The sequence below is a fragment of the Convolutriloba macropyga genome, chromosome 14 (assembly GCF_964194025.1).
Source record: "Convolutriloba macropyga chromosome 14, txConMacr16.3, whole genome shotgun sequence".
In the NCBI taxonomy this organism is placed as follows: domain Eukaryota; kingdom Metazoa; phylum Xenacoelomorpha; order Acoela; family Convolutidae; genus Convolutriloba; species Convolutriloba macropyga.
Window position 1 is genome coordinate 31,108,494 of NC_134481.1, and position 11,774 is coordinate 31,120,267.

The window sequence follows — 11,774 nt, forward strand, 5'->3', positions numbered from 1 at the left end:
ACATCCCTCACTTGCAAGCCTACACGCCTAATAAGCTAGCATCATCTGGTATTAAGCTCTCGAACTTGGGCATCTCTCGTACCTCTTTCTTTCTTTCTTTTCTTCAAGACTTCATTTTTCTAGTGTACGCCAAGTGCACATTGAACAAGTAGATCTTCTTGTCAATATACGTCAATCCTATCTTATGCATAATTTATGCATTCTTATTCATCTTTTGCATAGGTTGTTCTCTCTTAAACTTCTAACAATACCTATTTGACTCACAAGTGTTTGCATCTAACTGCAAAATATCAGATCCAGTAAGAGTAAATCCAGCAGTCGCTGGCATCGACGCAGCAATTGCGGTTCCGTCCAAATCTTTGCAAACCGAGAAATCCAGCAAATTGACAGCTGCAGTGTTGGTGTCTTCGTCCATGACAAAGGTGGTTTCTTTCATGATTCCAGGGCACTCTGGTGGGTTGTCGTTAGCTTGGGTTATGGCCAAGGGGATTGAGATAGTTCCCTCTTTGCCCCTTCCTCTTTCATCGATGCCCGAGATCTAAATTTATCTTTAAAACTTCATTCAATAACTTAAGCAAAACCTAATTGATCAGTTTTTTTTCTTATAGAATATAGAGACGAAAATTATAAAAATGCAGCTGCAACCGTCCTCGTGTTGAGGTATCAGCGGTGTAGCTTGATTCAGCGCAAAATCCCCGCAAAAAGAGCGATGATTAAGAGTCCAAGAAGGGGTTTAAAAAATTTTGGGCATTGATAAATCATAATCAAAATTTAGTTGCTTGGATTTTCCGGTTTTTTTCTTCACTTAGTAACAAATTCATCATTACTAGCCAGTGCCATTTGGTCCACTCTACCTCTTCAGTTCCACAAAATGTATGCTTAAATATGTAAAAAGAGCCTTACATTGTAGAGCATGGCGTAAAAAGAACGATTTGTCTATCGATCATTCTTTTGTTACGCGACACCAGAATACAAAAAATTACGCTTTTGTGGAATCGGGTGACAAGATTTATCTCTTGGATTTCAAAGCGTGCAAAATCATATTTCACAGTTAGGGGCCATCAATCCTCCATTTAGAGGTTTCCAATTAGAAGTCTTCATTCTCCATTTCTCATTTGAGCATGCAATTTATACATTCGTATTTGAGTATAAAAAGATATGTTTTTTAGGGTTGGCCTGCTCCAACTTTGGAAGCCTTTGGCCTTTTGGAGGCAAAAATTTACTCGCAGTGGGCTCCCTATTGTCTTTTATAGTTAAAAATTTAACCCTTATATATCAATATAGCAAACATAGTAAAACTACGCAATTTGTATCAGAACGAATCATTTTCTGAATAATCCATTCACACTTAAAAAACTTCAGGTAATTTTGCCTGAACTCTGTTCAGGTCAGTGCAGGTTCAGTGAACTTCAGGTGTACAGATTCCTGAAAGGCGCCTAAACTGCTGTTGAGGCATTTTTTTCGCCTGAACTGATGATTCATGTGAGTTACCTGAAACTAGAGTTTGTGCTCAAAAGTGCATCAAATAATTTTTGCAGCTGTTATAAACCTTGTTACAAAATTCCAAATTCATTTTTTGCTCTCAATAGTGCAACCAGAAAAAAAATGCATTTCAAATTGAAATTACGCTGTTTCTGCTTTATTAGGAATGGCGTTAGTTGGTTAAATTAAGTCAAATTAGGTTAAATTAGTCACCGACAATATTGCTCTTTACTGGGCTGAAAAGGAAATTTACGGAATTAACAAAAATACTTGAAACGATTCAAGTAAATTCAGGTGTTTTTTCAGGTAAATTTACTTGAACTTCATTTAAAGTGTGTTTGTGCCATTATTTCTATAGGGACAGAAAGTTTCAGAGCGAAATGTCAAACAACAAAATTGCCTTTTCGCTCTTAAGCAGAAAAAGAGCGTATCCTTCTCTGTTGGCAGTTCACAAAAGGCCCGTGAAATGAACGGGAAAGGTAAAAAGGACAATTTTTTTGGCAGATAAATCAAAGTTGATTTTCTTAACAGACTATTTTATTTTAACAACATTCAGACTTGATCATTTTGACGCGGAGTGAGATGATTACTGCTCTAGGTGCCAACTTCTATGTGCAAAAAAGGTGCACTAAACTTGAGTGGGCATAAATTTATGTCAGCCTTTCACAAGATTTGTTCATTGTACCGCTCCAATATTCTTTGAAATGAAATTAGCAGGAGTTTATCCCATAAAATTGGCAAAGCAAGCGTTAAAAATTACATAAAATATCCAGAAAGCATTCTCTAATTTTGTTCAATTGAGCGACCTAAATGTTGAACTGGGTTTTACAATTGGTTTCCCATTGTCAGTTGGCGAATTCCCATAGCTCATGAATCATTCTGGACGTTAAAAGTTGAAAAGAAGTGAACAGGGGTATTTTCGTTGAGACTTAACTTACATTCTTACATGTAGTGGATTAAACAAGCCATTTTAACTTTCAGCTCACTTTCTACATAAACTAAATTCTAAAATGAGACAAATGTCAGAGATTGACAAGATGAGAGGAGAATTGTCGGAGATCACTTAAAGGAGAGGGAAAAGATATCGCAAAAGATAGTTAAGCTCTGTGAGCAGAAAACGCAAATAATTGGTTCAATTAAATGTAAAAAAACTTTAAAAAACGAAAGCTGAAGGAGAAGAGAATTCGAAATTTTTGAGTGCAACTAGCTAAAAAAACTGAAACTTCAGCTAGATTTTTTATCGCATAAGCATATTGCAAAAACTTTCTAAAGAAACGTACGCGCTAAATTTTGTCATAATTGTCACTATTAGCAAATGGCACAATTAATAAACTCTACAAGGAAATCAATGCTGCTTCACCCTGAAACTTGACGCTGCCTTGATACTAAGACGGGAAGTTATCTGTATTTGAATTAAACAAAGGCCAATTCATTAGGGTTCTTACTTGTTGTATGTTGCTTCAAGAAATTGAAAAAAATTGTATCAAAATCCATGAAATAAACAGCACATGGACGTGTCGATACAGATACGAATCGATGCTGAATCAAGAACACTCTCAAGTTAATTTTCAGGCATTACTTGCAATTAGTTGTTTTTGAAAACCAATCTTTTATGGCTATCTTTCGCGGAAAAGTATTTTCGGGTAAAGATATGCAAAATCTGGCCGTTTTCAATTTCGAGACTTATATAGCGAAAAAAAACTAGGCACGAAGTTTTTTCAATTATGGATTGATACAATTTTCACATTTATTATCAGTGCAATCGAAACACACGGAAGCTTAACATTGAATCAAATTAAATTATGATGATTGTTTAGATTCCACGTAGCCTGGCGACTCAATTGCGAAATAAATTATATAACAATTTCAATGCAGTTTCAGCGAAATGAATACTTCTACAAATGTTGGTTCGAAAAAATTCATTCTTTCAATTTTTGTTTTTTTAATGTTTTTTTATGTATTATGTTTTACTGCTTCTCAACAAGCTATAACTGTTGGAGAATTTAGGACTTTTTTAAAAAAGAAGATCTACATAAACCGATTGCTGATTTTACTCGGTCGTTTACGACGCATTCTGTTACTACAATACTTTCTGAGTTTCTTTAAAATTTGTTGCAATGCTTTTAGCATAATTTATGGGACTTTTTGAAATGAATACACTTGAAGGCTTAATCATTACTTAATTAAGGGATCTTGGACTTAACTTCGTAATGGCTATCGTCAAGTGCTCTGTAACTGCCGTTTGCATAACCTACAGGGGACACAAGTGGAAAATATCCTGAAACTCATTAAAAACATTATCTATCAGACGAAGATTTTTTTTAATTCACTTACACCTACGTAATAGACTATTCAGACCTGTCATTAATCAGACAATGTTTTAAGCTACAATATGATATTTAAAAAAAAATTAAAAATCGAAAGCTCGATTAAAGTTTGCGAGAATTTTTGAAGCCATTAATTTGATATGCCAATTAAACTCTTTTAAATATGCTCTATTGGTCCTCATTACGACGCAGAGCCATACCCCAAAATTTCCTCCTTAGTAAAATTCGCGCGAAAAAAAATACATAAAGTGAACGAAATTAGGAGACGGTCTTCGTATCTTACTTTTCGCAAAAGGGGCTACGCCATTTTGTGAATTGAGATACTTAAAAATGGCTGACAAATCTTGTAGCACGTTTTGGCTCATTTTAGGTATCAATTTTTGGCGTTAAAAATATCTCTAATCCGCAGATTAGCCTAATTAAACGCGCGATTTGAGAATGCAAACATGATTTGAAGACTTATTAATTGAGCATCCAAAAAAGATTTGAAGCTTTATTAATTGAGCAAGCTACAGTTATTTAAAGATTTTAATTTGATTTGAAAGTTGAATTAATGAGACGACGAAACATAATTGTTTTGAATTGTGCTCGTTGTTGTAAATATCTGTAGGCGTCTGTAAACATCTGCTTCTTCATTTATTGTAATATGGCACGTTTCCAAGTAAAAAAAATAGCACGTGCTCCTGGGGGCGTAAGAGACATAAGCCCACTTAGCTGGGGGGATCAAAAAGGAATATATTCGTTTTTTTTCAAAAATTCTTCCATTATGCACTCTCTCTCTCTCTCTCTCTCTCTCTCTCTCTCTCTCTCTTCTAAAGTCTTATAAGAAAATGAATTCATTCTTATAAGACTTTAGAAAGAGAGAGAGAGAGAGAGAGAGAGAGAGTGCATAATGGAAGAATTTTTGAAAAAAAAACGAATATATTCTTTTTTGATCCCCCCAGCTTAGTGGGCTTATGTCTCTTACGCCCCCAGGAGCACGTGCTATTTTTTTTACTTGGAAACTTGCCATATTACAATAAATAATTTTTAACTGGGACCGTAAAACTCGCGGGATAGATCCGGAATAGTTATTAGACAGCTGCAAACATGCATATAGATGAAAATTAAAACACGCCCATGAACCTGTAAAAAAACGCAAAAAAAATTTGAATCAAAAATTAATAGACTCATGAAAACGTGTAAAAAAACGTAAAATGTAGTGGCAAACTGAAAAGATTTGTCACAAAAAAATGTACATATAAAACAGACGCAGAATTGAGCTTTAAACCGGTAATTAGACAAAAAATATCGAATGAACTCAATTTAACAAATTCATTTGTCGAATGCAAAAGAGAATCACTCATAAAATTAGATTTGGCAAGAAAACTAATCATTTCACATGGGTTTTTTTAACCGAAATTTCCCCTTGAAAATTTTTATCTGGCTATGGACAAACAAGAACAGTTATGCAATTGCTACAGGCAAAACCTTCATTTTATAGATGCAAAAGTTTACGGATGTAGCGCGGCAACAATCAAAAGTCTCAGTTGATGGTAATTCCATTTTCCTTTATTTTAAAATGAAACCAAGGTATATTTCACAGAAATTATTTTGGTCAAATAGCATAAACTGATGTTAAATGAATGATGCTTGAATACAATTAAAGTCCTGAAAAACCATGAAAAAGAAGTGGGGCGACTATTAAGAATATCAAATGATGGTAATTTCATTTTCAATTATAATGCATTGAAACGTAGGGATTTTTCTCAAATTATTTCAATGAAAAAATCAGTAAAATTATCTCAAAACAATGATGCTTGAATACAGTTAAAAGCCTGAAAAACCATGATGTTCGTACGATATGGTATATTACTAACATGTAATCCACGTTTGATCTCTTAATTGCTATCAGTTATTAAAGCTTTAAACCTGTTTTACAGGCTCAAAAAAGCACATTTAATAGGCTTAACTGCGGATTGCAGACAGATTTAGTGCGAAAATTAGATACATTCGGTGCGAAAACGAGTTACCTTGCGTGCAAAAACTAGATACATAATTAGAACAGATTTGTGATACATAGCGCGCAAAAATTAGGATACACAGCTTGTATCTCAATTTCGCGGATAAAATTTGGATAATTTTGCAAACACGGGTTGCGCAGTTCCCTTCAGTTTTGCCTGTTTTTGCTAAATTTTCTTTTTTTTGCAATGTTGTTGCTTTTTCAATGTAATAACATACGAAAAGCGAACAAGAGATACAGAGATCGGGCAAATTTGACCGTGACGATTTGGGTATACTTCTGCGGCAATATGCTTCTTTCAATGCAGATTTGACAGGTCGTTAATGTGATAATGTGACAAGAAACCGAAAATGAACTTCAAATACAAATAAGCATCTATACAATAATAAATTTATTATTAAAGACCAATGGTTAAAACATAAAACTGTTTAATTGAATTAATTATATTTTATTTCATTCGTTCGAGGACGGGACGTTGAATTAATGAGATTAAACTACCAATTGAGAGTAGTAAGATTAACGATTTTTAAGTTCAAAATTGTCTGATAGTTTTTGAAACTTGCAGATATATTTTTGTCCTTAAATCGTCAAGCAAATTCACAAATGAAACCCATAAGCCTTGTTGGGTCAACGCCAATTTCTCTTTTGGGTCATAAATCGAAACCTTACGGACATTTTCCAAAATTTTAAAAAGAGAATATTAATTACTAAATAAATGAACATACAGAATGTGCTTATTTAGGGAGTCTTTTTAGTTTTGTTTTTGAGAATTCATTTCTCTTTCCCGAAGTTTTCGAGCTCTATATCTGCGGCAACAATCAAAAGTCTCAGTTGATGGTAATTCCATTTTCCTTTATTTTAGAATGAAACCAAGGTATATTTCACAGAAATTATTTTGGTCAAATAGCATAAACTGATGTTAAATGAATGATGCTTGAATACAATTAAAGTCCTGAAAAACCATGAAAAAGAAGTGGGGCGACTATTAAGAATATCAAATGATGGTAATTTCATTTTCAATTATAATGCATTGAAACGTAGGGATTTTTCTCAAATTATTTCAATGAAAAAATCAGTAAAATTATCTCAAAACAATGATGCTTGAATACAGTTAAAAGCCTGAAAAACCATGATGTTCGTACGAAATGGTATATTACTAACATGTAATCCACGTTTGATCTCTTAATTGCTATCAGTTATTAAAGCTTTAAACCTGTTTTACAGGCTCAAAAAAGCACATTTAATAGGCTTAACTGCGGATTGCAGATAGATTTAGTGCGAAAATTAGATACATTCGGTGCGAAAACGAGTTACCTTGCGTGCAAAAACTAGATACATAATTAGAACAGATTTGTGATACATAGCGCGCAAAAATTAGGATACACAGCTTGTATCTCAATTTCGCGGATAAAATTTGGATAATTTTGCAAACACGGGTTGCGCAGTTCCCTTCAGTTTTGCCTGTTTTTGCTAAATTTTCTTTTTTTTTGCAATGTTGTTGCTTTTTCAATGTAATAACATACGAAAAGCGAACAAGAGATACAGAGATCGGGCAAATTTGCCCGTGACGATTTGGGTATACTTCTGCGGCAATATGCTTCTTTCAATGCAGATTTGACAGGTCGTTAATGTGATAATGTGACAAGAAACCGAAAATGAACTTCAAATACAAATAAGCATCTATACAATAATAAATTTATTATTAAAGACCAATGGTTAAAACATAAAACTGTTTAATTGAATTAATTATATTTTATTTCATTCGTTCGAGGACGGGACGTTGAATTAATGAGATTAAACTACCAATTGAGAGTAGTAAGATTAACGATTTTTAAGTTCAAAATTGTCTGATAGTTTTTGAAACTTGCAGATATATTTTTGTCCTTAAATCGTCAAGCAAATTCACAAATGAAACCCATAAGCCTTGTTGGGTCAACGCCAATTTCTCTTTTGGGTCATAAATCGAAACCTTACGGACATTTTCCAAAATTTTAAAAAGAGAATATTAATTACTAAATAAATGAACATACAGAATGTGCTTATTTAGGGAGTCTTTTTAGTTTTGTTTTTGAGAATTCATTTCTCTTTCCCGAAGTTTTCGAGCTCTATATCTGCTCGATATTGGAGCAAACCACAGGATTTTTGAAATAAAACCTGTGATACTCAAGACCCATGGGATAATTTTATCTCTTCTGATCAATTCGCCAATGTTATGAATCGTGTTGATAAATAAGTTATGAATTGTGTTTGCAGTTTTGCCGCGTGTCATCAAGCTATAATTTAATATTATTATGCCGTCGTTTGGACCAGATGGAATTATCTGCATCACTTCTGGATATTTTGGAATTGCCTGAAGTCGCGATTTGCCGTGAACAAGTTTGCATAAATTGTTGAACAAAGTATCTCCAAATTGGATCACAGCAGGGATGCCTTTTTCTTCGTTTAAACCTGTGTTACAACAATCACCAAACGCAAAAACGTTTTGAAAGTTCTCAACTTGCATAAATTTGTTCACTTTAACACCGCCTTTGCTGTCGAGTGAATCTTTAAACTGCTCATTTTGCAGAAAACTCGAACCCGGTTTTGTAATTTCGGGCAAAAATAGAGTTGTTTCTTCGTCTAAATTGACCTTGTGTTTTAGGTCATTGACCTCTGACCGCAAGTGAACTTCAACTTTTGACCTCGCAAGTGATTCTAACATATATTGTCCTGCGTTTTCAGGCAAACGATCTAAAAGTTGGGCACCCCGTGTAACTAAATGTACTTTTGAACCAGATTTAGTTAAATTTTGGTCATTTTGAGTTTTGGAAAATTGACATGATATTTCTCCAGCTAGCTCAACGCCTACAGCACCACCACCTAACACAACAACGCTTTCCGATTCCACAATTTTGTTGTTCCAATTCAGTAATTCTTCTTTTCGCTGTTCCCACTTTCGAAAATCGCTCTTAATCGGGTTTCCGTACTGAACGCCGCTGCAAATAACCAAAAAATTGTAATCCATAATTTGGGATTCACCTGAAAAATTTTGGAAATGAATTTGACCGCCTTTGTCGTAGCCAGAGCTAACAACGTTAGTGACCTCCGCGTGAACGAATTCCATATTTTTAGATTCCAATTCATGCTTTTGGAAATATTCGCCAGTTTTCCATAAATAGAAGTCGGTTTCATCCGGTTGTGTTATGTAGACTTTAAGATCTTGGAACCATTCAATGTAATCATTTTTGTCAATAAATGTGATTTTGGAAAAATTTTTCCATTCTTTGGTTGAGAGTAACCGTCGTATAATGTACATGCCTCCGATGTTGCAGCCAATAACAATTAAGTGGGGTTTGGAACCATTTTGTTGGTTCTGGTTATGGCTTGTGGTAGAACCCATTACGTTTAAATCAATTAAAGATTTTAATTCAGTTCAAATATGTAAGGTTTATTATGGTTTGTGAATTATTGACAAAGTTGTTTGTGAACAAAAGTGACGAGAATTGCTATACTGAATAGTATACGACGTTTCATAACGTTGATAAAACAGATAGTCACTTTGCGTGTTAAATCATGCTACTTGCCAACGTACAATATAGTGAATAAAATTGGTCAAATGAATCATTTTGACTTTTCTGTTTGCCTTTTAGCTGCAAAAAGCTATTCTTTAACGATAAGCGAGAAAAAGCTTTAAAATTTAAAGATGAGCGAGAAAGAGCTAAAAGTTACCAATTGAAAACTGAAAAAGTATTGACTGAAAATAGTATTGATTTAATAGGTTGAAAGGAATATTAGAACCGCTCAGTGGTATTGGATCACCATAAATAATCATTTATTGTATGAAAACCTTACATCAGGTGTTTTAGCAAATAATACAGACGGCCGATAACTGATTACAATAAGATAGATACTGCGGCTGTAAATTAAGAAAAGCGTAAGATAAAAGCGCCAATATTGTTATGCTAGCAAAATATGAAAATTTCAACGAATTTGCCGCAATCAACACAATTACTTTCATGTGTAATTTCAACAAATTTGTCCCAAGTGTTATCATAAAAACAATGAGTAAAACTGTAACGTCAATAGTGCAATCAATGCTGAAAGGATTGATTCATGCACCTAACCACGATTAATGCAAATTTCAAGCTAAGTTCAGGGCACCCGGACCCTGGTGCCATAGTATATCAGTGCTGAAACGTTGTAATCCAATTGTATATCGTCGGCCCAGTTCTGTATCAGTGTGTCCTAAGAGTATTTTCTTACTCATGATGTGCAGTATAAATCACATAGATACTTTTTATTCTGAAAATAGACTGAATATTCTTGGCTTTGATTCCCATGATGTTCATAGCAAAAATTGTAAAAATTTCGGAAAAAATTGAAATTTTGGGCGAAGCAATTTTTGAGCATGACTTACAGTCTTAAAACGTTGCAAGAAACGTATTTATATCAGCGAAAAAAATCACCGAAACCAGTAAATACACGCCGGAAGCCGAAAATACACGTCGAGTGCCTGGAACCTGACAAATTTGGACCGAAACTGCAGACTTTCGTGGTTTCTGCTTCAGATTGTAATGGAATTTTGTAGGAATGTCTTAGTTTTAGCTCAACGAAAACGGATACAGTTTTGGACCGACGACATATAGTTGGAATGCAATGTTGCAGTACGGATTTACTACGGCACAAGGGCTCCGGGAAGACGTATACCAGCTTGATGTCAGGGGTAACTTGATGCAGTCAGTACAAGGGGTATTGAATTGTTGTATTAAAAAAAAACGGGGGAGGGGGGAGTAGTTGAATCAGAGGAGGGAGGGGGCTGGTTAGCTAGGTTAGTTAACGATGCTACTATCGGATGATGCTACTATCAGATTATGCGACTACCAGATGATGCTGCTATCAGATGCTACTATCAGATGCAACGAGTTGCTACAGTTACCGCATCATGTCAGAGGGCATGATAGTTACCAGAAAGAAACAGTAGTAGCAGAAAGAAGTCAATAGATTCATGCAAGAGGTCTTGACAACCAGCCAGATCAACAAACTCCAAATACTTCAAATTTTTAAATAAATTTATGCGTAATATTTTCAATAATCAAAAATTAACTATTATTCAGTTGGTTTCTTCCTCCAAGTAGAGTTAATTGGAGTTACTTTTTCTGTAACGATTTATTGTAGTAATTTAAGGGCTGTGATCAGAGAAAAAAGGCTAATAACAATTCTGAACATTTTAAGCTAAGTTTAAGAATTTTTACACTGAACAGAATTCGTTTTACTTTTTTCATAGTAAAAAGTGACATGATCATAATATGTTCATCGTAAAAGTACTGACCGAAAAATACTTTGATTGAGCGCTGATTTATTGTCACTCTGATCCGGGCAGAAATCAATCCCAATTTTTGATTTTTATTACAATTGTTCATGTATATTTTGATTAAAGAAGTTGACAAGAATACTGTTGGTTTCTTGTAAACTTTTCACGCATTGCAAAATTTAAATGAGTAGGTTGAAAGCATTTTCTTACCATTTGGTATAAAATTGAGCAACGTTACAAATACTTTTTCTATATTGGCAACAGGGCCTGAGAAATGTAGGCATCTTTTGCACCAGATATTGAAATCCTGTTTGAGAGGCATGGTTGTTTATGACTTACAATGTTATTAAATCAATGGTAGTGGCAAAAACAACTAGAACCAGATTTAGCGATTTTCTCAAAATAAAAATATTTCAATCTCTTATAACAAAGAAACACTTGTTAGGTTTACCTAATAGTTAAAAAATTTGCAATCCTCTGTCTATATTTAGTTGTAGACTGAATTAACCGTATATAACGACAAAAGACAGAGTACCAATAATCAGGTAAACTCCCATTATTGACAAATTATTAATTTCTCTTTATTATTTAGTTAAACAAAAAAATCAATGATTATTTTTAACACCAAGGAAAAGAAATGAATCGAGAGAATGGTCGTTTTTTTAGTGAAAAG

At 34.0% G+C, this 11,774-nt stretch overlaps 1 protein-coding gene across 1 annotated transcript; it reads right to left on the bottom strand.

Annotated features, from left to right (window-relative positions):
* Positions 1 to 7,800: 7,800 nt before the first annotated feature.
* On the bottom strand, positions 7,801 to 9,516 carry LOC142353710 (uncharacterized). Its single transcript, XM_075406041.1, has one exon. It carries the CDS (start codon positions 9,188 to 9,190, stop codon positions 7,868 to 7,870), a length of 1,323 nt encoding a protein of 440 aa, XP_075262156.1. The 5' UTR covers positions 9,191 to 9,516; the 3' UTR covers positions 7,801 to 7,867.
* Positions 9,517 to 11,774: the final 2,258 nt, after the last annotated feature.

What these genes read in the sequence shown, in the direction of transcription:
- LOC142353710 (XM_075406041.1), bottom strand. Translation starts at nt 9,190, where the DNA reads ATGGGTTCTACCACAAGCCATAACCAGAACCAACAAAATGGTTCCAAA.